The sequence below is a fragment of the Meriones unguiculatus genome, chromosome 4, assembly GCF_030254825.1.
Source record: "Meriones unguiculatus strain TT.TT164.6M chromosome 4, Bangor_MerUng_6.1, whole genome shotgun sequence".
NCBI lineage: Eukaryota > Metazoa > Chordata > Mammalia > Rodentia > Muridae > Meriones > Meriones unguiculatus.
Window position 1 is genome coordinate 62811986 of NC_083352.1, and position 27911 is coordinate 62839896.

Genomic DNA, 27911 nt, shown 5'->3' on the forward strand with positions numbered 1-27911 from the left:
AATCTGGGCCAGCCTGGGCTCCATGAGTCATCAGGGAAGTGCCGGTGCTCAGGGGCACAGGCAAGGGAATGGGTGAGGAGACAGTATCGGGGCAACAGGCAAGTTGAACTGTTAAAAAATTTATTCAAATGTCCAAGAAGTTTATTAACGTCCACAGTGTCAGATACCACAGCACAGCACAGCAACGCTCCCAGGAGAAACCCAGCAGAGCCCGGAGCTGTTCGCGCTCCTGCTCTTCTCATCTGAGTGGCCCAAGCAGAACACACCACAGAGGGGAGGAGCTGGAGATGAGCTTCCCTCCAGAAGAGCCCAACGCCCACTTCACGGAGCAGGTAGGGCGGGGCCAGGGAGCAGCCACTGAGCCCCCAGCAGGGAGGACAACCGTGTCCCCAGCCACAGCCAGAGGCCTGACAGTGCTGGATACAGCAGGGACCATTAGGGATCAGGGTCCAGTTTGCTGTTCTTGACCGTTTTCCACACTTGCTCCGTGTGTGTGTGTGTGTGTGTGTGTGTGTGTGTGTGTGTGTGTGTATGTATGAGAGACAGAGAGAGAGAAGAGAGAGTGTGACAGCAGGTAAGAGGTTTCAATCTCCTCCTTCATACATAAAGGAAAAATTGGGAGCACAAATCAAGACCAGGGTTTGGGAATGGAGCTCAGTTGACAGAATACTTGGAGCTCAGTTGACAGAGTGCTTGGAACTCAGTTGGTAGAGTGCTTAGAGTTCAGCTGACAGAGAGCTTAGTGCAACAAAGCTCTGGGCTCCATTCAGCACCATATACACCATTCATAGTAGTGCATTCCAGCACTTGGGGAAACTGAGGCAGAAGGATCAGGAGTTTACGGCTATCCTCAGCTACACAGTGAATTCGAGGCCAGCCTGTGATATATGAGGCTCTGTCTGAAAAAACAAGACACAACAACCTTACGGCAGTTACAACGTGCAGAACAAAATCCTTCCTCTAGCACTGTCTGCAATTTTGTCTTTCTCTTATCATCATGTGTAAAACGGGAGACTACAGGCCACCAAGGCTGATGAGGGGACTCAGGGGCATCTCCCAAGGCCTTAGGTGGAGGTTTCTACTCGGTCACTGCCCCAGGCTTTCATTACCTCCTGAGAGGGACGCAGGCTCAGTAAACAGTTCTGTCTGTACTGATCCCTTAGGTAGGCCATGCATTCGCTTGGGAAGAGCTGGGCATGGTGCCCAGGACCTGCGCAGGTCTGCCAAGCACTCATCCCTGAGCCGCCCCGCCCCACTAGCTCCCACACTTCCTGAAATTTTTACTTATTTATTTTGTGCTTGTGCGAGTGTGTGTGTGCATGTGGTGGTAAGGATTGTGCGTGGTGGTGGTGGGGGTTTTCGCCCGTGCTGCATGTGGTGGTTGGATGGTTCCCTTTAGGAGCTGGTCTGGCCTTCCAGGTGTTTCTGCTGGGTGCCATCCTAGGCCTCATCCCCCGGGCTAGCCGGCTCACAAGCTCCCTGTCCCTACATCCTCTTTCACAATAAGAGTGCTGGGATTACAGATTCACCCCCCCACCCCGCCCACGGCTTTTCTTTTTTAAAGCATGAGTTCCAGGGATTAATGTGGCTTCTTCAGGCTTATGCAGCTAGCATCTTTACCCACAGGGCTGTGCTCAGGCCCCGAACTTGGGTTCCAACACACAGATTCTACCCAGACTGGAGGGGCTGAAAGGGGACACGAGCTCAGGAGACAAAGGTCTGACCCCGTCCTCGGCTTGGAGGAGTCTTTTCTCGGGTGAAAATGGAAAGAAGGAGCAAAAGGTGGATTCCGTCACAGTTTTTAAAATGTGAAATAAGGTGTATGTATTCTTGCTTCTAAGACCACTTGTCTCTACAGGACAGCGAAGAGGCGTCCCTTCAAGTTGTAAGCATTTCCAGTGGGCCAGGCAGGGTTTGGAGACAGGAACGGGGTGACGGTGGGACCTGAGGCAGGGGATTTACTGAGGTCTGCTGGAGGGGTTTAGTAAAGACAGGCTCAGGGCTAGAAAACGTGGCACCATCTAGGTTCAGGCAGGAGGTTGTGTGTCTCCCTGAGAGATGGAGGGGGAGGGATGCAGCAGCCTCTGTCTACTGCAGTGATCTCATTTCCACACACACACACACACACATGGGTGTGAGAGATCTGTCATCACAAACCCACAAAGTTGCCACACGTGATGGTGCATGCCTGTCATCCCAGCACTCTGGCTGAGAAAGGAGGATTGCCGTGGGCTGAAATGCAGCCTGGGTTACAGAGTGAGAGCCTATGTCAATAAACCAAAAGAAGGCTGAACATAGTGATCCCAGCACGGAGGCTGGGGCAGGCAGAGCGATAAGTTCCAGGCCAGCCAGGGCTGCACAGTGACGCCCTGTCTCAAATCTAGCCGGCATATGTTAGCACGGCTCCAGACCCAGGGGAAATGAGCAGCACGAACCTCCCTGCCCCCACTGCTCCAGGTAGCCTCCCTGCAGAAGCAAGGAAGCCCGGCTCTAAGAGACATCACTAAAATTCAGTATACAAAAATTCCACACTAGATTTATGCACCACGACCAAAGACCAGGCTGGGCTTAGTTAGTGGAGAGCACTTGCCTATACGCACAGGCCCTGGGTTCCGTGTCCAGCACCAAATGAACCAGGCAGGCATGGTGATGCACACGTAGGAGAATCAGCCTTAGCTACAATAGTGAGTTCAAGACCAGCCTAGTCTATGGGGTGGGGGACAGGGAGAAGGAAGAAGAGAGAAAAAAGAAAGCCAGAGAGATGGAAGACCACCCTTGCGGGCATGGGACTACAGTGCAGTTCATGTCCACACTGCTGGGCCTCCGCTCTGAAGTCAGTGACCTTGAGCCAAAGCGGCACCCTGCATTCAGGGTGGGCCACTGTTTACTAAGCCTGAATCTCTGCTGTGAAAGTCACTCCTCAGAACATACAGACAAGCTGTTGCCCCCCGTGGACACCTAGTAAGCAGACTTTAGGACCCCTTTTCAGTGGCTGGGAATTGATCCTAGGGGTTCAGCCAGACCAGAGTAGCCTCCCTGCCAGAAGGACCTCAGTAGGGAAGGCGGGTGATCTGAGCTTTGTACAGAGGACCACAAGGGTATGGGGCTCAGGGGTATCCCCACCCGCTCTCTCAAGGCTGTCTGAGTTCTGGAGGAGCGTGGGAGTGTGTGCTTGCTTAGCCCGGATCTTCAGCAGAGGTCCTCCCCGTCCTTCTCCCAATCTTCCGCCGGGTGCCTCTTGTGTTTCCTGTGTTCCTTGTGGGATTTGTGGTGCCGGTGCTGGTGGTGGTGGTGTCTGCGCATCCTGTGTGACCGCCTGGCTGTGGGGATGGGAGAGAGATGAAAGGGTGATGGGTGGTGGGGCAGCCGGATGTCGCTGGCCTCCTCAGGGCAACGGGAAGAGAGGCAACACGGGGCAGGCCGGGCAAGGTGACAGAGGCAGAGGCAGGAAGAGGCTAGCCAGAGCTGCACCTTGAGACCTTGTCTCAAGAAACCCAAAAAAACAAAAAGAAACTGACTTGGGGTCCAAAAATCAAAGCAACCCAAGCAGGCACAAGAGTCCACCCAGCAAAGCAAGATCTTTATTTCAGTCAGGAAGCGAAAATTGACCGGTCAGGGACAAACGCACAGGCTCGTGAGCTGGCTGCATCTTAGGACACATCTTACTAGGTATTTAAGCAGATGACAAAAATGTAATGTACCAAGGTCGTCACTGATTGATCAGGGCTGAAGGACAGACTTGGGGCAGAACCGCGACCTCCAGCCAGAATGTAACAGAATTTTTAAGCCTGAAATCCATAAACATCTCTGCCAAGTTCCAGCTACATTTTCCCACCAAACAGGGTTTAGGGATAGGAGGCTTCTTCGGGAGCCTGCCTTTGTGGTATGCTTATCCTGTTCCCACTGGTGAGGTTACTCAGCTGCCCAGCATTCCCATCTCAACTTGGCAACCAGGATGTCAGATATCCACGCACACATCTCTCTCTGCCAATCAGGAGAGGGCTTTCGAACCTGAACTTTATTTGACTCTATTCAAATGGAAATTTTATTCAAAACGGCTTCAGTTTGACCCCTTCTTACAGGCAGAGGCTGCAAATGTGGCTCAGTTTACCAAAAAGCCACATCTGTGGGTGGTGTGGTTCTCACTCAGTAGCCCAGGTTAGCCTGGGATCTGCAGCCCCTTTGCACCAGCCTCAGGGCAGCTGAGAATGGGGTCAAATACCCGTCACTTGGCAGTGGACACTTGTGTGCCCCTGTCACTCAGCGCTGTGAGGCTGGGGAGCAAACCTTAGTTACACCTCACAACTTTGAGGCCAGCCTGGACTCCATGAAATCCTGTCTCATAAACATACAAACAAAGGCACTAGGTGGCCTGGTAATTTTTCACTTTTTGCTCTGTTACCAGGAAGGCTTTTTTTTGAGACAGGGCCTCATGAAGCCCAGGCTGGCCTCAAACTTACTTTGTAGCAGAGGATGATCTTGAACCCTTGATCCACTTGCCTCTACCTCCTGAGTGCTGGGATGATAGGTGTCACCACACGTACCTTATCACGGAAATAGATGCCCTGGCTTGAGCAACTGAGCTTCAAGCACTCCTACACCAACCGAGCTACAAGCACTCCACCAACAGAGCCACTTCCTCAGCTCAGCTTTCTTCTCCTGTGGGTTGCACGCCCAGGCTGACATGGAGCTCGTAACCTCCCGCCTCAGCCCCCAGGTTACTGCGGTTACAGGTGCTACACTACTGCATGGGGCCGGGACATTCCAATCAGGACAACTGGAATCCTGTTGGCCACAGTTATTGGGCACAGCACTTACGTTTGGTGCAGACAATCTGGGGCCTGTCCCACTTCCCGTTGTTCCGGCAGCGGATAGTGGCCACGTGGTGCTGGGAGAACCCTTCGTCACACTGGTATCGCACGGTGGCGTGGACATTGTACTTGGCTTTGCGCACCCCGACCAGGGAGGCGTTCTCCACTGCTGGAGGGGGACCGCACAGCACTGGGGACAGAGGGTCTCTGGTTAAGGAAGTGGCTACCGGTGAGGATAAAGCAGCTTGTTGAATGGAAATCCCTTGTGCCATCAGGCCCCTCCCTCTGCACAGCTCTGGGCTCAGAGTCACACATGGCTGTGCTGTCTCTTCCCTTTCACCTAAACCAGGAGCTCCTTGGGGTGGGGGTGGAATCCTCAGGACACACCCCACTCCCTAGGGCATCAGACACAAGAAAGAGAAACTGAAACACAAAAGAAAAATGGGCAGAATGCAAACAAACACTTTCCTTCATATGTAAAGACATCTTAGAAATCATTCACAGCAAGACGAGAATTGGGAACTGGTCAGGTCACAGGGAAACAGCCGGGAGTGTCTGGGAGGAGAGGGAGAGGCGATACCTGTGCCCTTCTTGCAGACATAGGGGAGGTTGTAGTTGCAGGGGACGTCATTCCAGCGCCCGCTCTCGTGAGCCACCATCACCACACAGTCCTCTCCACCCGCGAAGAAATTATCCGGCTGCTTCTCCCTCCAGTTCTCATATTGCTTTGGAAAGAGAGCTGAGGTCACTCCAGTGCTGGGGTGTAGGTCCAGTTTTTGGCACTTCCTGTGTGATTCTTGTGGCCAGACCCCTCCAGGAGGAGACCTGGTGCCCCCTTCTCTGCAGTGGGCTCCAGCCATCACCCCTTCTCCAGCTGGGAGGCTGCAGCCGTCACCCCTTCTCTGCAGTGGGCTCCAGCTGCCACCCCTTCTCCGGCTGGGAGGCTGCAATACCTTCTCTGTTTTCCTCCGTGCCTCCTCTTTCCCTAGCCCCTCACTATTAGGTAAATGGTTGAACAAATGCTGACCCCAGCCTGGAAGTACAGGAGGGCTTCCCTGAGAAGGAAGCACTGAAGGAGAGGGGCCCCCAGGCAGGGTTCCAAGCACAGGGAACAGGTAGAGGCTCAGCAGCAGGGAAGGCATCAGAGCCAGATGGTGGAGATCCTTGATGGCAGAGAGGGCAAGGCCAGCTCTCACGGCACGGCAGCAAGAGGGGATGGAGAGCTTACTAATTGTGTTAGTCTTGCCTTTAAGCTGGGTGTGATGGCACACGTTGAGACAGGGTTTCTCTGTGTAGCCATGGCTGGCCTAGAACTCACAGAGATCTGCCTGCCTCTGCCTCCCGAGTGCTGGGATTACAGGCGTGCACCACTGCCCAGCTACTATTACATTTTAAAAATCTGGGCAGGAGAGATGGCTCGGCAGTTGAGCCCTGGCTGTGTGAGTCTCCTGACTGTGTGCGAGTCTGGAGTTCGCCCCTGAGCACCCACAGGGTGGCTCACATGCTTCTGTGACTCCAGGTCCAGGATTTCTGGTGCCTCCCTTGGCCTCTACCCGTACATGGTGTACAGTATACACGACGGCAAAGCTCCCTACACACTACAGAAGTAGACAAAACTTTATGAACAATTATTCATTTGAGCTACACATGGTGGCACACACTTTCAATCCCAGCACTCAGAAGGCAGAGACAGGCAAGTCCTGAGTTCAAGGCCGGCCTGCTCTACAGAGCAAGTTCCAGGACAATCAGGACTACACACTGAGACCCTGTCTCAAACCTTTGTATTTCACATATGCACACCGTTGGAAGTCCTTTCTTTCCTTGCACACGTGGAGCCCCAGGGATCAAACTCGGGTTCTCAGGCAGCAAGCCTGCACCTGCTAGGTCGGCTCACCAGCCCGCATGTAAAGAATTAAGAGCCATGGTTTCCGCTGTGACCCCCATTTTTAGTGTTGTATAACCATCTGTATCTATTTCCAGAAAATTTTCATCACGACAAACCAAAATTCCATAGCAATCCAGAAAAAAAATAATTCCTCATTCTGCCTGCCCAGCCCCTAGCACACACCACCTAATTCCCCTCAAAGCCCACCCATGCTTCCATCCCCATGATTCCACTCCACCCCACCCTACCCCCACCCCTACTCTCACCCCATCCCATGGCGCTACTCACCCCCATAGCCCAACCCCCACCCCTGGCTCCCCTGCAGGCTTCCTCTCTGAGTCGGTCCCTGTGCTGATTTTTTTTCTTACTGATTTTTTTTCTGAGACAGGGTCTCACTGCTTAACAGAGACTGGTCTACAACTCACTCTGTAGCTCAAGCTCAAGCTCAGACTTGGAGTAATCCTCCTGCCTCAGCTCCCAAAGTACTAGATGTCAGGCAAGCACCCCAACAAGCACATGACTTCAGCGGTATGTGTTTTTAAATATTTAACAGTGTTGGGACAGAACCCAAAACCTCACAGAAGCTAGGCTGAGGCGCGCCCCAGCCTCACTGCAGTGGGAGTGAGTTGTCGGAGCTCTCTTCTGCTAAGGCACACCCATGGCTTCTGAGGATCCATGAGGCTCCGCAGCCCGAGGACAGGGACCTGCCACTCACCAGTCCTGTGTTGTCTGTCCACTGGAAGTCTCTCTCTACTGTCCTGTCATTTAGGCCGATCCAAGAATTCTCATGTCCAAAACCTGTTGAGAGAAGGGGCTGTGAGAGTGTGCTTCTGCCCCAGAGTGGTGGGGAGGAGATGACGGCCAGGGGCCTCCTCGCTTCCTCAGCCTCGAGGGGACTGGAGCAGGAGCAAGCCTGAGGCCGGGGAGAACCATACGCTGCAGAGCTGCCAGGGAGCGAGAGCATGGTGGACGAGCAAGGGAGAGTTGGGCAGTCAGCACGGGCCTGTGAGTCAGGACACCTGAGCGTGAGGGTACGGAGGAGAAAGGACCAGAGTGGGGCTTGGGGGGGAAGGATGGGAGTTAGGAGAAATAAGTGACCAAGTGTTTGTGGGATGGATGGGAAGGAAGAGGAAGGGGCAAGGAGCCTCGCCCTCACCACACACAGTTTGCACAGGTCCAGTGTGCTCTGGAAAGGAAGGCCTCAACTTTCCCTAGTCTGAGGGCAGGCTGTAGAGTATTGTAGCTAGTGGGGGATTACAGAGGTGAGGGAGGCCCAGAGCCCTGTCCGGCCCTGGGTACAGATGTGAGGAAAGGAGACAAATTCGGCAAAGGAGAGAACAGGCTCAGACCCTGTCAGGTGTCTCTGGAAAGGTGGGAGAGGGAGATGGAGCCACACTGGGCAGTGAGGAGTCAGAAGCCATTTCAGACCATAGATGTGAGAGGTAGGGTTGACACGGTAACCAAAGAGGGTGCCCAGAGGGACAGAGCCACACGACTAGAGTAATGAGAACCACTTCCAATGCCTGTCACTGCACAGAGGCTCCGTGTCCCATCCCCTGGCTCTAGGAATTTCTCAGTTCCTAGTGTGTTGAAAAGTTATGTGGAATAAAAGGATAAATATGGAAATAATCCAAGCATCAGGTCACGTTATCCACTTAGACTTGCTTGATGGTCACATGCCTTGTCCCCTCCTGAATGTCACTTCCTGATGACACGCTTGCTTGTCAATCATGAGGCCTGAGCCACTGGGAAGCTAACATGTGTGCAGAAAATATTTGGGGAGCATTGGTGAGCTAACAAGTGATTCCACAGACATGTGACCCATCATGGAGGCGTGAGTGACTTTCTAAGGGACTATCTCCAGGGCTCCTGTCACATGACAAGCTCCACGCCAGCCCACTGCTCTGTCCCTACCGTTAATGAACTTGTGCTCCTCTGGCGAGTGGACACTCGTCAGGTGGCCGGCCCGGCGCCTGCAGTCTCTCTCGGCATCTTCCCAGGCCCGCCGGTGGGCAAAGTAGCGGTAGCAATGGCCCTGGAACTTGTGCCAGCCACGGTCGCAGCCTTCCGTGTCTGGGGGTGGGGGGAGACAGGAGCATGAGGCTGCAGCACACATGAGGCTGCAGCACACGTGAGGCTGCAGCACACGTGAGGCTGCAGCACACGTGATGCTGACATATGTGCAGCCACAACAACCTTACACATAAAACAGATAGTTAATTAAAATGTTTTCAGTAGGTGAGGGGGCTAGCCACCAAGCCTGAGGAGCTGACTAGACACAATGAAAAGATGAGCCCTGAAGGGTTTTCCCAGCCTCCACACATACCATGGCGTGTGTGCCCTCCCAGGCACATAAACAAAATACGTGTCTTTAAAATGTAATTAAGAAGCAAGCATATAAATGAAATGATGAAACTAACTTCCATCCCCGTGGGACCAGCCGGACCCAGGGAGACTTGAAAGTGTCCGGGGCAGGGACTTACCCTTCTCACACAGGCTGCCCCCATAGCTGGGCAGGCAGAGGCAGATGAAACCGTTCACCTCATCGATGCAGGTGCCTCCATTCTCGCAAGGGCTGCACACGCAGTCGTCGATGTCTGGGAGGAGTGTGATGTTAGAGGTCAGAGGTCAGAGGTCAGCCTCTACTCAGATCCCCACCCACAGGAGAAGATGGGTCAAGTTTCTTCTAACCATTCCTCTGGATACTGGGGATGGGGATGGCAGGATGGTTCTGTGGCCGCGAGGAGCCTTGAGCAATGAGCACTAGTGAGCATGATGGGCAGCAGGTGCCACCGGACAAAAGTGTGGCACTCTGGCATTCAGGGCTACTGTAGCCAAAAGCTGCCTCCTTTGCACACTTGCAAGGGCCCAGAACCCTACGGGCAGTGTTTGTAGACAAAACCTGGCAACTCAGTTAACTCCTTTGACCCTGCTCCGTCTGTATGTGAGTGCACACACGGGTACATCTGTGGGAGGCCAAAGGTCAATCTTGGGTGTTGTTATTCAGTGTCATTCCCTTGGATTTTATTTTATTATTATTATTATTTTGGTTTGTTTGATACAGGGTTTCTCTGTGTAGCCTTGGCTGTCGTGGACTCACCTTTGTAGACCAGGCTAGCCTGAAACTCAGAGATCTGCCTGCCTCTGCCTCCCAGAGTTCTGGAATTACAGGTGTGTATCACCATGCCCAGCTCTCACTTTGATTTTTAAATACTATATTTAAAAAGATATTTATTTATGTTGTATGTGTTTGTTTTGTTTTTGAGAAACGATCTCTCAGCTCTGGCTGTCCTGGAACTCTCTATGTAGACCAGGCTGGCCTCAAACTCATAGAAATCCACCTGCCTCTGCCTCCTGAGTGCTGGGATTTAAGGCATGTTCTACCATGCCCGGCCCTTATTTTTATGTTTTTAGTTATGACTCTATAATTCCTAATGTGGTTGTGAAGGTAAGGAAAGGATGCATAGTGATCAAGAAATTACACATAGGTGCTGGAGAGGTGGCTCAGAGGTTAAGAGCACTGGCTGCTCTTCCAGGGAACCCAGGTTTAGTTTCCTGCACCCACACAGTGGCCATGTATGTATGTATGTATGTATGTATGTATGTATGTGTGCATGCATGTATGTACATGTATGTCTGTTGCACCATTTGTGTGCATTGCCTGCAGAGGCCAGAAGAAGGCATTGGATCCCATGTAACTGGAATTAGACGAGCCCAAACTAAGTTTGTTTTTATTTACACCATTTATATTTAGTGTTATAATCTCATATTTAGCAGTGTGGGTGCCCATACTGCTGTCCACCGAGATGAGGGTAGTCGCCACAGCCTTTTGCTTGCTGGGAAGCACCTGAGCCTTTTGTTGTCCTAATTCTGAGTGCTCTGTTGAGCTCCAGCCCCAGGATGCAGCAGCACATCTACCTCATTTGGGCTCAGCTAGTTTCAGTGGATTCACCCAGACTCACGAGGGACAACACAGTGGCCTCTGGGCTGGCACACTCACCGATCTCACAGTTCTCCCCAGCGTAGCCCTGGTCACAGCTACAGCCGTACATGGTGCCGTTGGCGCGACAGGTGCCCCCGTGCAGGCAGGGGTTGTTCTCGCAGGGATCTGTAGGGTCTGCAGGGAGGACAGGAAGGGAGAGGGCAGACTGGCAACCATGTCATTTTCCATGGATTTCAGACCTCGGCCCTTGGAGCCCCCTTCGTCACCTCCCCAGGGCACACTGGCCCCCATGCTTTGGATAAAGACCTCACGATTTTGACAACTGCACTACAGCCTGTGTGGGGTGTGGGCAGGCTCACAGCAGGGCCCTCTCCCAGGCCATACTAGACTGGCTTACCCAGGGGTCAGAAGACAAACTGCGGAAGTTAACTTTGTCTGTCACCACGTGGGTCTTGGAGCTTGAACTCGCGTCCTCAGGCTCGGCAGCAAGCACCTCTACCCACTGAATCCTCTCAGTAGCCCTTTTTGTACTTACTGCTTTTCGTCTCTGGCTCTCCTGACTGCGGTGACATTCCAGATGGCAGCTGCATACCTCATTCACACTTACACTAGTTAAGTGAGCTGACACATGCAGCCCTAGGAGCCACATGCCACTTTGACCACTGAGAGAATGCAGTTGTGGAATATCGGCTTTCGAGGCACAGAACGCAGCGGGCACACAATCGGTCCTGCCTAACTGAACACGGGGCAGCTGGCTGCCGCGCAGTGGCTGAGGCTCGGGAGACAGAGGGGCTGCCTGATATGTGTGCTGAAGCCCTGCGCAAGCACGTCTAGGGCAGAGGCGACATGCATCAACTGACAGCCGTCAGGGGCCCCGCCATGACACCTGCCCACGGCTGGCGCTGACTCAGCCACAGTGGGTTATTTTTGGCTTTATTAGCATTTGTGCTGTGGGCGTCTCGACACTTCTCCCACCGCAGCCACCAGGGTCTCCCACCTGGAGTCCTGACTGCAGATCTTCCTTTGACTCTCCTGCAGAATTTGGTGCTTTCGGGGACCCACCTCCTCACGGCCCCTCTGACAGCCCAGGCCACACACCCTGGACGCAGCATCTTTCAGGCTCCTCCTCCTTCCTTTCTCTCTTCCTTTCTTCCTCTTTTCATTCATCCTTCCTGCCTCCCTGTTCCCCTCTTCCCTCCTTTCTACAGCCTCATGCAGTAACCCATGCTGTCCTTGAACTTAATACTTAGCTGAGGCTAACTTTGAACTTCTGACCTTTACCTCCCCAGCGATGAGATGACAGGCGTGCACCAGTCCTGACTCACAAGCTCTGTTTTTTTTTCTGTCCTATGGTGATTTCCAGCCACAGCTGTATGAACATATTAAGTGCTCAGATCTCCCCTTTCCTCAGTTTCCCCACAAGTTATGGAGAACCATATGAGAACTTGTCCTACGAAACGTTCCAAAGTTGAGCCAAGCTGGCTGGGCATGGGAACACAGGCCCATGATCCTCACGCTCAGGAGACTGAGACAGAAGGGTTGGTGAGATCTCTGGGCTAGCCTGGACTACAGAGTGAGACCCTGTCTTAGAAATGAGGGTATTCTGTGGAGATGGCTCAGACCTGAATTCAATCCCTTGCACCACTTCAAAAAAGTTGGGTGTAACTGGGCATGGTGGCACATGCTTTTAATCCAGGCACTCAGGAGGCAGAGAGACAGATTTCTGTGTGAATTAGAGGCCAGCCTGATTAATCTGCAGGGGTTCCAGGCCAGCCGGGGCTACATAGCGAGAGCCTGTCTCAAAGCTGGGGGCAGGAGGGAGCTCCGCAGCTAAGAACGCTGTTTTAGAGGCTTGTTCCCGGCATCCACCTGGCATTGCACACTGCTTGCTCCGGTTCTAAGGATGCTCCCCGGGCACTAGGCACATATGCAGTGCACACGCATGCAGGCAAACCTGCAGCCCCCAGCTCTGGGAGGTGGAGGCCGAGGGACCCACATAGTGGAGGAAGGGAGCCCTGTTCCCAAAGCTGTCACCTGATCATTGCAAGAGTGCCTGGCATGTGCACACACATCAAAAGAAGGTAATCGAAAAACAAGCAAGGCCCATAGCCTGAGGATGGACCCTGTGGACTGCTCACGTGTTTACGTGTTCACGTGTGAACAGTGTGCGCACTTACCCACTCACATAAGTAAATAAAACAAATGAATGAATCTTAAAAACCAGTCAGGTATGGCGGTCTGAATAAGGACGGCCCCATAAGACATTCACATGTTTAGTCACGAGGGCTGAGGGAATTGGAAAGATTAGGAGGCGTGGCCTTGCAGAGACGTGTGTCCCCGGAGGTGGCTCGGAGGCCCCAGAAGCCCACGCCAGGCCCAGTTTCCTTCTCTGCGTGTGGCTGGGGATGTAGCTCTCGCTGCTGCCCAGCACCATGCGTGCTGCGTGATGACAATGGATTAAACCACTGAACCTAAGAGCCAGCCGCAGTTAAATGTCTTATTTTCTGTTTCCTTGGCTGTGGTGTCTCTTCACAGCAATAGACAGTGACTAAAGTACTGGGCATGAATGCATAAACCTATTATTCCAGCATGCTGAAGGCTGAGGCAGGAGGATTGCTACCAGATTAAGGTCATCCTGGGTTACACAGTGGCCAAGCAGGCAGGGTTGTTGGTCACTGAGACTGTTCCTGCCCCCTGCTCTCTCCACAGCTCTGGTCTCTGCCACCTCCATGCCAGGATCAATCCAGCTATGGCTCCTGTCCATCCTAGATACTCTTTGAACCATGTCCTATCCTTCCTTTCCTGCCTGGGATGCAACCAGATCCAGGTCTCCCTGGACACCCAAATCATTTAAGGCTAGCCCCCTGCATCACACTGCATTGCCCTCTCAAAGTGATTTGGACATTTGGAAACGGAACTTCGCTAAATCCAATCCCAATGCCTCATGCTTTGGTCAACGACCACATGCTTCAAGTGGAGGAAATGTCCAGTGTTAGTCAGGCAAGGTGCTGTCTACTTTTAAACCCAGCACTCAGGAGGTAGAGGCAGGTGGGTCTCTGTGAGTTTGAGGTGAGCCCGGTCTACAGAGCAAGTTCCAGGACAGCCAAGACTATACAGAGAAACCCTTTCCAAACAAAGCACGATACAATTCAACACAGAAAGGCCCAATCTAACCTGCCTCCTGACCTCTGACCTCCAACACCATTCTTTGTTAGAAAATTCCAGCCCTTCCAGAGCATTTCCTCTGCTCAGGGAACCCCCAGCTACCAGTACCCATATCCTGGCCACATTAGGACAGATGGAGAACCCAGAACTTACCCTCCTGTCCGCTGGCCACCTCTTCCCAGAAGCCCTCCAAGCCTGGACTCCCAGCCACAACATTCAGGTCTGATTCATCCAAGCCCAAGGACACAGGTATCAGCGTGCTGGAGGCATCCCACGGACTTGTGGGCTCCCCTGAGGAAACTGAGGCCACTTCATTCATGCTTGAGGCCAGAGATGACCAAGGATGAGAAGGCAGACTGATGAGAGGCCCTGCTGACCCCTGGGTCACTATGTGGTCCTCTGGCTGTGTGTGGTCTCTGGAGCTTTTGGAGGTCAGTGTGGGCATGCTCTGGGCCTCAGGCATAGTCACAGCCACATGTGTGCTAGAAATGAAACTTTTAGGTTCAGATCCCCAAGTGGCATCAGCCCCGCTGGGGACCAGCTTCAAGGTGGCCTTCATAGGCCCCTCGGTGGCACCTCCCTCCAAAGCCACTGTAGGTTCCACACTCATGGTGACTCCATGGCCTTCCAAGGATGCGGACTGGGAACCTGAGTCCAGTCCTTGGCTGGGCAGTGGTAGCCAGGTGGCCAGCATCTTGTCCACAGTGGCCTGTCCACTGGATATGGGACTCCCTGATAAGTCCCAGGCTCCAGATTCAGTCCCAGTGATGCCAGCATCAGAGGCAACAGGATTCACTGTCACATTACTGGAGTCCATGGACATCCATGGGCCAGAACTGGGGTGCTCTGTAGCCTGGGTAGAGCTGATCCCCCCAGTTTCTCTAGAATCTGCAGCAAGGGATCTGTGGCTGGCTTCAACTGGGACAGCCATAGTGGAACCTCCTGCTCCAAGGCTGGCAGGCCTGGCAGTGGTGATGTCTTCATTCTCTTCTTCCAGGCCCCAGGAGGGGAGTGGGGAAGCTGGGGAGGGCATAATGGGGGCCACACTGGGGACAAGTGTGGAGCGTTCTGGAGGCCACAGTTTGGGGGCACGAAGCATGGCTACAATGGGGAAGTCTGGGGAGCTGTCATCAGGGGACACAGCACTCAGGGCCTCTGAGGAACTGGAGGGAGAGACAGCGGGCTCTGAGGGCGACCAGGGCAGGTGCTGGGTGGTTGATTTCACACTGAGGGCCTCCTCGGCTGCCCCTGGTGGGCCAGGGGTACTGTCAGTGCTTGGGCCACTGGGCGAGATCAAAGATGGGGACCACATCCGGGACTCTGGGGCACCCCTGCTGCCAGGAGAACCTGTGATGTTGAAATGGGTTAAATTAGCAGGGCTTGGTGGCACACCCCCATGATCTCAGAACTTAGGAGCTTGAGGTAGGACCAGGCTGCCCTGCTTGGAGACAGTCTCCGAAGCATTTTAAGCCAGGTGTACTGACAAGTCTGTTAACCACGCAGGCAGGAGGCAGGAGGTTCTGGAGTTCAGTCATCCTCGGATATGGAGAAGTTAGAGGCCAGCCTGGGCTACATAAGAAGCTGTCTTGGGGTTGGAGAGATGGCTCAGAGGTTAAGAGCACTGGCTGCTCTTTCAGAGGTCCTGAGCTCAATTCCCAGCAATCACATGGTGGCTCACAGCCATCTGTAATAATATCTGGTATCTTCTTCTGGCTTGCAGGTGTACATGCAGATAGAACATTATATACATAATAAATAAAATATTCAAAAAAAAGAAGCTGTCCTAACACCTCTTCCAGCAAACAGACAATAAAAGCCAAGCGTGTTGGGGCTAGAAAGATGACTCGGTGGTAAAGAGGACTTGTTGCAGAAGACCCGGGTTCAATCCCCAGTACCTTACAAGAGCCTGCAACTCCAGTTCAGAGGACCCAACACCCTCTTGTGCCCTACAGGGCATGCACGCGTGCGCACACACATACACACACACACACACACACAAAATCACACATGCACACACTCAAACTTACTCAGTCACATGCGTTTACACACTCACACCAGCACATGCATAAACAGAATGGAAATTTGGAGGCAGGACTATGGGCGAGGCCAGGGAGCTGCGGGAGCAGTGTGTGGCTCGGCCACCCTCCATTTCTCCCCGGCTCACTCACCTGCCCCTGGCTCATCCACTTCGTTGGTCAGAATGACCCAGGCACTGCTGTTGCGGCCACTGTCTGAGGCCTCTGTGGCTGCCGAAGGCCCCGTGTGCTCAACGGGAACTTCCGGGGTGGGAGGCTGGGGGCTGGCCTCTGCTGTCTCAGGCTGCTGGCCACCTGGGCCCTGCTGCTGGAAGTGCCGACCATTCAGGCCTTTGAAGCGGCCCCTCCTTGTCGTGGGAGCGGGGGCGACCTGTGTGCCAGAGGGTGTTGCGTCCTCCATTTCCACTGCCATACTGCTGGGGACAGCTGTGGAGCCTGAGGCCCCTGGAAGCAGCCACTTTTCTGAAGAGGGCCAGGAAGCCAGTGTGGGGCCTCCTGGGGCAGAGCTGAGGCTCTCCTGAGACCCCTGGGTCCATGTCAAGCCCAGGGGTTCACCTTCTCCACTGGACAGAAGAGGTTCCTGGAAGTCAGGTGCCACCACCTCCTGCTCCCCCAGGCTGGGCGCTAGCTCTCGGGCTGGGGGCCCCTCTGCTGACACAATCTCCCCCTCATCTCCAGAAGCAGGGGTCTCGGGGTCTCCGTGTTGTGGTGTGAGGTGATGAGCTATAGACAAAGCAGAAGAGGTGTGGGTACAGGCATGCTGGGAAAGTCCTGCACTACGTCTGCGCACACTCCAGCCTGCTCCATCTGGGCGTCTGTCTGTCTGTCTGGGCGGTTTCTGAGATTCCCCAGCCTGAGAAGAGGGAGTGTACCATTGCTGCTACACCAGAAAGTGCTCACATGAGCACCTGAGACAGCTTGGCTCACTGGCGGACGCTGAGACCACACATCAGGGCTCCCGATACACCTCCACCCGGCTGGGCCTGTGGTGTGACTCCAGGTAGGGAGATAAGTCCCACCAAGGGTGGATTTCTAGGGTTAAAGGAAACAGAGCCCGTAGGGGAGAAGGAAACCTTCCCCAGAGCTCCGCCCACCAGTGCTGTCTTCTGTCTGTAGCCCAAGCTAACCTGGAACTCAAAATGTAGCCCAGGCTTGCTTCACAGAGCTCCTCCTACCTCCGCCTTCTGAAGGCTGGATGAGAAGAGTGGCCCGTAGTGGCCACATCTAAGGAAAGATCCATTCAGGGGCGGGGGTGGGGTGGACAGTCCTGCAGAGGGAGTGGCTTGTCACAGGGCTTCTGCCCCTCTCTCTGTGGGTATGGGAATGATCTTGTTGTTTTGTTTCTGGCTTTGTAAAAACAGAATACCAAGTAGCACAGGCTAGCCTTGAACTGACTGTGTAGCCCTGGATGACCTTAATACTTCTGACTCTTTTGCTGCGCTCTCTCAGGTGCTCAGCCCACAGCCAAGAACAAATAGAAAGGAAGGTTTCTGGGCACAGAGGCCAAAGCACTGAAGCCCAGCACTTGAGAGGCATGAGCAGGTGTGCCCCAAGAGGACCAGGTCAGCCAGGGTTGCACAGGGAGACCCTGTCTCAAAAACAAAACAAAATAAGATAAACGGAAATGGAGGCTGGAGTGACGGCTCAGTGGTTAAGAGCGCTGGCTGCTCTTCCAGAGGTCCTGAGTTCAATTCCCAGCACCCACATGGTAGCTCACGACTTCTGGAATGGAATCTGATTCCCTTCTCTGCTGTACACGAAAGACAGAGCATTCATATGCATAAAGTAAATAAACAAACATTTTTTTAAAGAGAGAAATGTAAATAAAAGAAAGCAGGCAGGGATGTGGCTGTCATTTGCCGGGGTCTGGAAGCATGGCCATTGCCCGGTGCGGCACGCGCCTGTAATCCCAGCACTCAGGGAGGCAGAGGCAGGTGGATTGCTGTGAGTTCGAGGCCAGCCCGGTCTACAACGCGAATCCAGGACAGACGAGGCTACACAGAGAAACCCTGTCTCTGAAAACCAAACCAAACCAAACCAAAAAGCATGGCCATGGAAGCATGCTCATCATCAATGATCCTGGTAGGGGTATGTGTACAAGGCATAGGATAGGATACGGCCTCCACATCCTGGTTGGGGACATGATCTGGATGGGACCCGGACTCATGGGGGCACATTAGCAGGATATGGTTTGTTCTGCCCAAAGCAGATGATGGGTGTGGTCTGAACCCATGGAGGCGTGGTTTTCGCTAAGCACTTTCGGGGGAGTGTGTGACGCGCAGCAAGGCCATAACCAAGCTTTCCTGGTGTGGGTGCAATCTCAAGAGAACTTATCCAAACGCACTCCGAGCAGCTGCAAAAGTTGGTCAGGGGACTGTGGCCAGGCAGGGACCCACCCCCCGGACGATGGCTCTGGGCGTGGCCTTCAGGGCCCTCCTGGGGTCACGTCCAACGCACCTCGGAAACAGTAGGCGTCGAAGCGCGCTCCGGGCGCGGGGAAGCCGGTGCGGTTGGCGAAGCGGTAGACTGTGCGCACACCCGGGGCGGGGCCTCCGCACCGCCGGCGGGGCGTCTGGATCGGGTAGCGCACGCTGCCGTCCGCCAGCCAGCCCGGGTCGCACTGGTCCAGGCCCTCGTGCCAGGCCAGGTGCAGCTGCCCCACCGAGGCCAGCTCCGCACCCTGCCGCTGGCACTGCGCCCGCGCCCCCGCCAGGGTCAGTCGGCGAGCGGGGCCCACGTAGAAGACTTCGCCTAGGAGAGCAGCAGGGTGGAGGTCAGAAAGGGGTGGGAGAAGGAGGGACGCTCAAAACTGTGGAGAGGAAGCTCGGGAAACGTGGACGGAGTCACGGCTCCAGCTTTGGAGAGCTTTGAGGGGCCTTGGGAGGACTTGGGGCCTGGGAGACACCTGACACTCAGGGAGAGGTGGCCCAGGTCCCCCCGGCTCTGGGAGGCACTAAGCCTTCGGAGAGATTCATGGGGGCTTAGGGAGATACGGGGCGCAAACGCAGCGTGCCTTACCCCCCAGCTCGCGGGCAAAGCAGTAGACGTCGTAGAGTTCCTGCGGGTCGCGTCTCCCGTAGCTCCGAACCCCGGGCAGACTGCTGCGGTCACCATAGCAACCAGGACGCGACTGCGTGATGGGGTATCTGACCGCGCGAGGGGAGTGGCCATCAGACGCTTGCTCCGGAGCCCCCTTCTCCGGGAGAGCCCCAGTCGCCGCCCCCCGTGCACACCCTCACCGAACCGTGCGGTCCGAGAGCCAGCCAGCGTCACAGTTGTCAAAGCCGTCCTCGAAGGCAGCCTGCAGGTGCCGGGGGGCGGCGATGGTGGCGGAGCTCAGGCGGCAGGCCTCCTGGGCGTCGGCGAAGGTCAGCGCGTAGCGGTCCCGCGCCGCCCGGTAGTGGAACACCACGCCTGTGGGGAACAGCAGGAGGCCTGAGAGGGGCCTATGTGGACTCTTAGCCAACAGACCTCCCTGGAGTAGATTTTTAAAAGACGGGGTCATTTCAAAAAAGAGTGTGGTTGGCACACGTCTTATTCCTGGCACTCAGGAAGCAGAGACAGGCGGATCTCTGTAAGTTCGAGGCCGACCTGGTCTACAGAGTGAGTTAAAGGCCAGACAGAGCTATATAGAGAAACCCTGTCTCAAACAACAACTATGAAACACACAACGAAAACAACAACAACAACAACAAAAGACATCCTCTCATGTAGCCTAGACCACCTCAAATTCCATATGTAGCGAAGAATGACTTTTAATTTCTGCTCCTGACTTCTCAGCCGTGTTTCATATCTGGTTTCATTTCTTACTTTGGTTTTTCGAGATAGGGCTTCTCTGTGTAGCTCTGGCTGTCCTAGACCTAGCTCTGTAGACCAGGCTGGCCTCAAACTCAGAGATCCTCCTGCCTCTGGAATTCAAGGTGAGTGCCACCACTGTCTGGCTTCATTTCTGTTTTTGAGAGGGCAGCTCAGTATGTAGCCCAGGCTGGCCCTAGACTCACAAAGCTCCATCTGCCTCCGCTTCCCAGTTCCCCACCACAGCCCCTATCCCAGCTCATTTTTTCTTAATCAGTTGGCAAAACAGAAATGACTGGAGTTTAGCAGAGGATCTGGGCAGACACACTTACATGGTGTCTCCTGAGGTGTGTTAACTGACATTTTAAATATAGGCTCACTTTAACATTTTTTTAAAAGATTTTTTTTCCCCGATACAGGGTTTCTCTGTGTAGCCTTGGCTGTTCTAGACTTTGCAGACCAGGCTGGCCTTGAACTCACAGAGCTCTGCCTGCCTCTGCCTCCTGAGTGCTGGGGTTAAAGGTGTGCACCGCTTTGGCTATTTACTTATTTTCTCACACATATTACTTATATATGTGTGAGTGTCTGCATGTATGATGTGGGGTCTAGAGCATGAAGAAGGCTCTGGATCCTCTGGAACTGGACTTGCATGTAGTTGTGAGCTGCCATGTGGTGCTGGGAATGGAAGGAGGACCTCTGGAAGAGCAGCCAGGCCCCCCTTAACCTCTGAGCCATCTCTTTCCAGCCCTAATTTACTGAATCTTACGCTTCATGTATTGGGGTGTGTGTGTGTGTGTGTGTGTGTGTGTTGTGAGTGCGGTGCCTGAGGGCAGAATTGACACAGCCCCTAGAGCCACCTGACGTGTTCTGAGAATCAAACTCAGGTCCTCTGGAAGAGCAGCAAGCGCTCTTAAACACTGAGCCCCTGGAAGCCCAGCCTCACTGTTTTCTGTTATTTGTGGTTTTGAGACTTGATGTTTTGGTGATCTTTCTGCTGAGTCTGGTGATCTTCAGACTCCAGAGTGCAAGGATGTATGTACTACCACATGGACATATTAGTATTTTGATGGAAAACCATTAATTTAGTGTTCAGTAAATTAGATGAGGGTAAAGGGCCTTACAGTCCAGCAGCCTCAGGCCCTGCAGTGTGCTCATGCCTCGGGCATAAAGGAGGAGCCTGAGAAAGGGCTGGGCCTAGACCCAGAGGATCAAAACCCTTGAGAGCCCTACTCAGGGCGACTTCTAAGTGAGAACCCAGGGCCTGGGCTTCAGGCTTGGTCCTTTTCACCGACTTAGTCCCTCTGCTTCCATCTTTAAGATTTATTATACATACAGTATTCTGCCTGCACACCAGAAGAGGGCACCAGATCTCATTATAGATGGCTGTGAGCCACCATGTGGTGCTGGGAATTGAACTCAGGACCTCTGGAAGAGCAGCCAGTGCTCTTAACCTCTGAGCCTCCTCTCCAGTCCCCACCCTTTCTATTGGGACTCTTCATCCTCATTCCCTCTTTCCAGCCTTCCTTCAGTCCTACAATGCCCACTTCATCATCAGGCCCTCCCCTTTCATGATTGGCCCCTCCTTTTTTGTCCTAGCTCCTGCTGTACCATTTAGTCCCTCCCCTCTCGGCCCCTCTCCTACCATTCTATCCCCCCTTCTTAGCCCGCTCCCTGCCATTTTGGCCCCTTCCCTCCTGTCATAGTCCCTCTTTTACCATTTTAACTCCTCCCCTTCTTTTCTTTCTTTTTTTTAAATTTTTTTTTTTTTTGAGACAGGGTTTCTCTGTGTAGCCCTGGCTGTCCCAGACTCGCTTTGTAGACCAGGCTGGCCTCAGATTCACACAAATACACCCACCTCTGCCTCTCTGAGTGCTGGGATCCCAGGCATGGGCCAGGTGTCCGGCTGTCCCTCATCTTCTGTCCTTGACTCCTCGCTTGCCGTCTCCCTCCCCTCCACACTCACCCTGCTCCCCCATCTTTGTTTGCTCTTCCTTTAACTTTGGCCCCTCTCCTTCTGTCCTAGGAATCGTGCTTTTCATCCTCAGGCCCTCTTTTTCTAGCTTCCTCTTTCTTCTCTTGTCTCTCTCGCTATGATTCTCTGGCCCCTCCACCCAGCCTCAACCCTTCCTCCTTCATCCTAGGCCCCTCCCCTTTCATACCTGCCCCATCTCACCTGTCACTTCCAGGGTCACCAGGTCCTGCTCATCTTCGATACCTCTCACCACCTGGCAGCGGTACAGCCCGGAGTCGCTGGCCCGCAGCGGCCCCAGCAGAAGCGTGGCATTGGCTCTGTGCCGAGGGTAAGCTGGCAATGACACCCGTCCCTGCCAGCCCTTGGCCACACGCACCACATTGTCTTTGGCCACTAAGATGGGCAAATCCTGTCGCTGACCTGATGCAGTCCGAACCTTGGTCCACTTGATCCGAGGAATGTCTCGAAGGGTGCCTGGCCATGGCTGCAGGGTAAAGAGGCAGGGCAGGGCCACCAGCTCTGCCAGGGCAGCGCGCACGGGTCTGGGCCCCAGCTTCAGCATGTGAAGCCCCTTTTCTGTGGTGGTATCCTGTTTGTCTGGGGTGGAGAGAAAGGACCTGAGTCAGAGGCAGAAGTCAACCGAACACTGATGTTTCTTGCTTTAGTGTCTTTCTTTCTTTCTTTCTCTCTCTCTCTCTCTCTCTCTCTCTCTCTCTCTCTCTCTTTCTTTCTTTTTGAGACAATGTCTCACTATGTAACCCTGGTTGGCCTGGAGACAATGTCTCACTATGTAGCCCAGGCCGGCCTCAAACTCACAGAGATCTTCCTGCCTCTGCCTCCCGAGTGCTGGGATTCAAGGAGTTCAGCACCATACTCGGCTTCACTTTATTATTGTTTTCCTGAGACAGGGTTTCTCTGAGTAGCCCTGGCTATCCTAGAATTACTCTGCAGACCAGGCTGGCCTTAAAGATCTACCTGTTGGCCTTCTGAGTGCTGGGATTAAAGGCATGCACCACCACAGCCCGAGTTACTAACCCTCTTTACAGAGGGATAGAGGCCAGAGAGGCCAGGCTGCGGCACCGTACAATGTCACAAAAGGGACTCCCAGGCCAGGACCATTCATGGTTCTGCCTTACTCACAGTGACTTGCAAAAAGGCTTCTTATGTGGGTGAACTATGACTGTCATCATCACTGGCTTGCTGTGTGGCCCTGGGAAAGTCACTTCCCTTCTCTGATCCTCAAAAGCTAAGCCACAGGCAGACACTGGCTCCCAGTGTTTGTGGGCTATATTTTTTTTTCTTTTTTCTTTTTCTTCTGTTTTCAGACATGGTCTCAAGTAGCACAGGTTGGTCTCACACTACACAGCCAAGGATGACCTTGCACTTCTGATCTACTGCCCACATGCTGGGATTACAGGGCTGCACCACTATGCCCCCTGAGTGCAATCAAGTCCCTGAACTCCCACAGCCATCTGCAGCGCCAATGTCTTGTCTTCTTTTAGGGACGCTGGGGAAACTGAAAATCAGAAAAATAAATATTCTTGCCTATAGCCACAGGGAAACTCAGTAAAGAATCCATGAAGTCTGGACTCTTGACCACCATTGGGGAGGTTCCAGGAGAGGCACAAGCTCTTCCTTCCCTTGTCCCGCCATGGCAGACATCAGTAATCAACGCCTGTGCTGTTGTCTCTCTCTCCCACCTTTCGTCTTCAGATCATTTCAGCAAAAGACAGTGAGAGGCGGGGACCTCCAGCCTCTGCTGGTTATGACTAAAAATAACTTCTCAGGTATCATGTTCCCTTTTGACTGTTCAAAGACTGGTTTCAGCTATTCTTGCTTTATTTTGTAGACCCAGCTAGAGGATCAGCAGGAAAAGGTTCTGGAATGAAAAAAGCTTCATCCATTCCTGCTGACCCATGGCTATGACTGTGGAGTGCAAAGACTCCCCCCCCCCGTAAACCCAACTTACCCTGATCCCCAGTCACTAGGATCAGCAGCCACAGCACCAGGAGGCCTGAGGCCCAGGTAGATTTGGACCCCATACTGGAGCTAGGAGCAAAGGAGAGAGATGGAAGGTGAGTCATGGCAGAAAACTCCCCTCCACAGACATTCAACATGGAGGAACCAGACAGCCCCAGGAAGAATTAGGAACCAGAACTCAGAAAGACCAGCAAGTCACTGAAGGTCACACAGTAAAGGAAGCAGAGGCCAAGCAGGATTTTCTCCCGAGCCTCTCCCTTCAGAGAATCCAGGCCAAGCTGTGGCTTAGTGCTGGGATGCCTGCTGAGTGCACAGGGGGTCCTGGGTTCTGGCCCCAGCACCTTCCAGGCTTACCTAGGCCTTGGGTTCTGTGCCCAGATCTTGACACACTCCTGTGGGGTCCCCAGTTCTAGTCTCTGACTCCAAAACCAGCGGAGCACCTGTGAGGCCTGGGCTGGTTTTGGTGGCTCAGACCTGTGATCTCACATCTCAGCCTGGAAGGGGAGAGACACAGTCTACACAGGTTTAGCCCAATCTGGTCTCCTTGGCAACACCCCTGCCTCTGCCCCTGCCCCTGCCTTGCTGTGAGACTTCAGGTAAGTAGCTTAGCTTCTCTCTGCCTCCCTTTCCTTGTGGGTCAGATGAGGACAACAGCTGGCTGGAAGGACAGATGAATCAACTTATAGACAATGCTTTGAGCAACTTGGCTAGCAGGAGAATATTCTAGTTGTGGCTGATATTATCACTAAACTTCACACTGCCAAATCTGAAATCCTATTTTCCAAGTTAGCTTCCACCATCAGAATGGGAGCTCCTAAGGGAAGCAATGGGTCCGCATCCTTTTGGGGGTCCCCAGGCCCTTCCCAAGCCCAGTTCTCCCAGCTGACTGCAGCCCACAGAAGCTGCCTCCGCCTGGAGCTATCCCCTCCATAGGTGCCAGGCCTCACCTGCTGGGTGGTAAGCAATTATCGAGTGCCTGCTGTGAAAAAAGGTTTACCCCAAATGCCTGAAAAACATTCATTCATTCCCCAAGGATTCCTAAAACTTTGCCCCTCTCTGAACTCAAGCCCCTCACAGAAGTTCAAAGGGGACAGGAGAGGGGAAGCCAGAGCGCAAATCTGCCCTTCAGCCTATCAAAGAAGGGGAGGCCCTCGCGGGTGGGGTCTCTAGAGGCTCCAGGAGGGCAGCCCCCTTCACCTCTCCTCCGGGTTTCTAGGAGCACTAAGGGAGAGCCGGGCGGGGACCTGTCCTTGGTGCTGAACCCTGCCGCCTAATGCGGTGGCTCTGGCCGCAGCCTGCCTTACCCCCAGACACCACACGCTCTTTGCTTTGGGATGCACAGCAGAGCACAGGCTACAAACTTGTAAATAAATATCCACAGCCTCTAACTCCAATCCAGGCCGTTCCCGTTTCTTTCTCTGGAAACGCTAAGCCCAAGCAGGTTATCCTAGTGGCTGAGACTATCCCATTTTAGGGGAGATCAAGACCAGAAAATGTGTTCTCTCTCCCCATTCCTCTCCACATAATTGAGTTTAGCTGGGTACAGTAGCCAAATACTGTCATCTCCATTACTGTGGAAGATGGGGCAGGAGGGTCAAGGGTCTGAGGCCACCCTAAGCTTCATTTTGAGTTTAAAGTCAACCTGTGCTACATGAGGTCCAGTCTTTAAAAAAAAGATCCCAGGCGCACACCATCACACCATTAATCCCAGCTCGGAGGGAGCAGAGGCGGGCGGGTCTCTAGTTTGAGGCCAGCATGGTATATAGGGTGAGCTCCAGGACAGTCGAGGCTGCATAGAGAAACCCTGTTTTGAGAACACCTGTCCCGCTACCCCACCAAAAAAAAAAAAAAAAAAAAGAATCTGTCACACTCTATTTACCCACTATGCAACTCTGCTTCAGGGGCCTTATCCTCCATGCCTCAGTTTCCCCATCTGTAGAATGAGCCCCGTCCAGACAAACCCTCTGAAATTATCAGGAAGAAATGAACTAGGACTTGTAATACATCACCCTTTAAAACAGCTCTGTACACAAAACCTTGGGAACACCCTAAAAATACCTAAAGGTAGTCCAGCACGGTGACAGACACAAAGTCAGCCTCACGCTCCTCCCTTCTCAAACACTCTTTCTCCCTTCCCCTCACACCCTCACACGCCCACATCCTACTCTTAAAATACTTCCTTCCCTGGGCCACCAGAGGTGAGTGACAGCCTTTGGGCTGAGGTCTGGGCCCACCCCCTCATGAATGATGCATTAGCCTCATGTATATGCAAAGAGGAGCCTGCAGGGGAGAGGGGAGACACATCCATGGGCCTGTGTGTGTTTGTGTCCCGGTCCCATTCCCAGCCCCCACCCCACTCCGTCTCCACTGAATTGGAGTTGGACGTTTGTCATCTGGTGTCACTGGATCTGTGACCGGGCGTGCATCTGTGGTTTGCGTCTGGGCAAGGGTATATCTGTGTCTACACCCTGTGGTGTGGGGGCATCAGCTCCACGAGATTTCTGGTCCCTGGCAGAAGCCTCTCACAATCACCCACGCGCCTTTGCACACACTGTGGTTCCTGGCTGGAGACTCACACTGGGTTTGTGTGCACACGCACGAATGTGGAACACGGTGAAGGAATAAAGAAGCTGAGCCGGGGATCTCCATCCCGCCAGCTGCTCCTACGGCGACTCCTCAGGCCACTAGGATAACCTGCTTGGGCTTGCACCTCCACACTCTGGGTCCCCGTTCCCTACCCACAAGACACACCCCAAGAGAGACACACACACAGACTTCCAGAGACATTAACAAAGGGAACCCATGCCAGCATTCACTGGGTAGGCTGTGCGACCTCTACACAAAGGCACCCACAGTCTGGAGCCCTCGCCGAAACCCCTAACGGATCACACAGCAGGGCTGGCTCCTCCCACCGGCTGCCACACCAGCCCTGGGAGGTACAGACTGGGATGCTGTGGCCTTGGTGACCGACCCATCATTGTCACTAGCATTGTGGCCCCAGCAGTTTTGTAACAAAAGACACTAACTGTTAGCAGTTATAGAGACCCCAGACCCTGACATGCTCTGCTCGTGGCCTGCTGACACACAAAGACCCCACTCGCTGGGGGAGAGCCTTCCCTGTTTACCTGTGGGGATGTCCAGGGCCACAAAGACTGCCGGAGCCTGGGGTGGCTCAGTGTTCCCCCATCTCCACATGCCCAGCTTGGGCCATGCCCGCCCTGCCGTGCCCCAGCCTGGCTCCCTCCCCTCTTCCCAGCCACACTTAGAATGAACAAAGCCACACTGTGGTGTGTGCATGGGGGTCACTGACACCCCAGTGCAGGGTCCTTTCCCTTCTCAGACCTGGTCACCCAAACAGAGTTCTAAAATGCACCACACAGACAGACTAGACTAGTAAAATGCTTCACACTAGGTGTGAAGCAGGGTGTGGAGAGCTGAGCTGACGCGTGGCATCAGGGGTCCCTGTCTCTCCGCAGGGTCCGTCTAGGTCCTGGATATCCATTTTGGGGCATACCAGAAGCCCACACCCAGCATGCTCCCTGGGAAAAGGGACTGCACCCCAACTTCGCACCTGATACCCACCCCTCGCTTAGGATGGGCGCCTGAGTCGCCTTCTTAGCTCAGGATTCAGTAAGAAGACAGAGACCTGTCTGGCTTCTCTTCCCAGAGATGAGACTCCGCTGTGCACACTCTAGAATTGGGAGCCACCTCCCCACCCCAGCCCTTCATTCATGTGTAAATTGGAAGGCCCCACTTCAAATTCCCTGGGTGTTTCAGCTAAAACACCAGGGTTCCCAGTCCCAAGATATCCTGGTCATGCGCAGGATGCCCTTGTCTTTTCTCCAAACTCGGGGTGCCCCTGCCCTAGCCCTAGCTCTCAGCGACTCCTGCTTGATCCAGAGAAGTATCCTTAGCCAAAGACCCTCCCCACGGGGGGTTGGGGAGAGACGTTTTTTTCATTCAAGACTCCCATTCCCAACACCACTAAGACCGCCCCTCATGCGTTCCGCGCCCCCCCCCAAAAAAACTTGGCTCCCCCTCCCCCATCGTTCCCTGCCCATCTCCATCTGGGAGAGGGGCTTCTCCTTCATCCTGGTCAGTCCTCCCCAAGTCCGATTCCCTGTTGCCCCCCTTCTTTGCCAGGCCCCCACACCTGGCTCCTTAACGCGGATGCATTCCCACCGCTCCGGGCACAAAGGACGAGCCGCCCGGCTTCAGGTGCTCCTTCAGCCACAGCGCCTGGCGCTCAGCACGCCAGGCGCAGCCTCCTCACTTATAAAGGACCACAAAGATGCCCTGCGCATGCGCAGCTCCAGGCCTCCAG

The 27911-nt window shown here is 53.9% G+C and overlaps 1 protein-coding gene across 2 annotated transcripts; it reads right to left on the reverse strand.

Moving 5' to 3' along the window:
- Positions 1-103: 103 nt before the first annotated feature.
- Ncan (neurocan) lies at positions 104-27887 on the reverse strand. Of its 2 annotated transcripts, none has more exons than XM_021638140.2 (15): positions 27741-27887; positions 23577-23656; positions 21809-22204; positions 19080-19254; positions 18859-18986; positions 18298-18591; positions 15973-16563; positions 13958-15151; positions 10697-10813; positions 9180-9293; positions 8611-8769; positions 7412-7494; positions 5392-5536; positions 4819-5001; positions 104-3316 (listed from the first exon to the last, which is right to left on the reverse strand). In XM_021638140.2, the coding sequence occupies exons 2-15, from the start codon at positions 23647-23649 to the stop codon at positions 3177-3179; spliced, it is 3792 nt and encodes a 1263-aa protein (XP_021493815.1). In that variant the 5' UTR covers positions 23650-23656; positions 27741-27887; the 3' UTR covers positions 104-3176. The 2 variants fall into 2 exon arrangements, with proteins under 2 accessions (XP_021493815.1, XP_021493816.1); XM_021638141.2 differs by having other exon boundaries at positions 104-3320.
- Positions 27888-27911: the final 24 nt, after the last annotated feature.

Coding starts and splice junctions, on each gene's coding strand:
- Ncan (XM_021638140.2), bottom strand. CDS start 23,649: ATGGGGTCCAAATCTACCTGGGCCTCAGGCCTCCTGGTGCTGTGGCTG. Junction 19,255..21,808: donor GGTGACCCTGGAAGTGACAG/GTGAGATGGGGC, acceptor TGTTCCCCACAG/GCGTGGTGTTCCACTACCGG. Junction 9,294..10,696: donor TGGGGAGAACTGTGAGATCG/GTGAGTGTGCCA, acceptor CACTCCTCCCAG/ACATCGACGACTGCGTGTGC.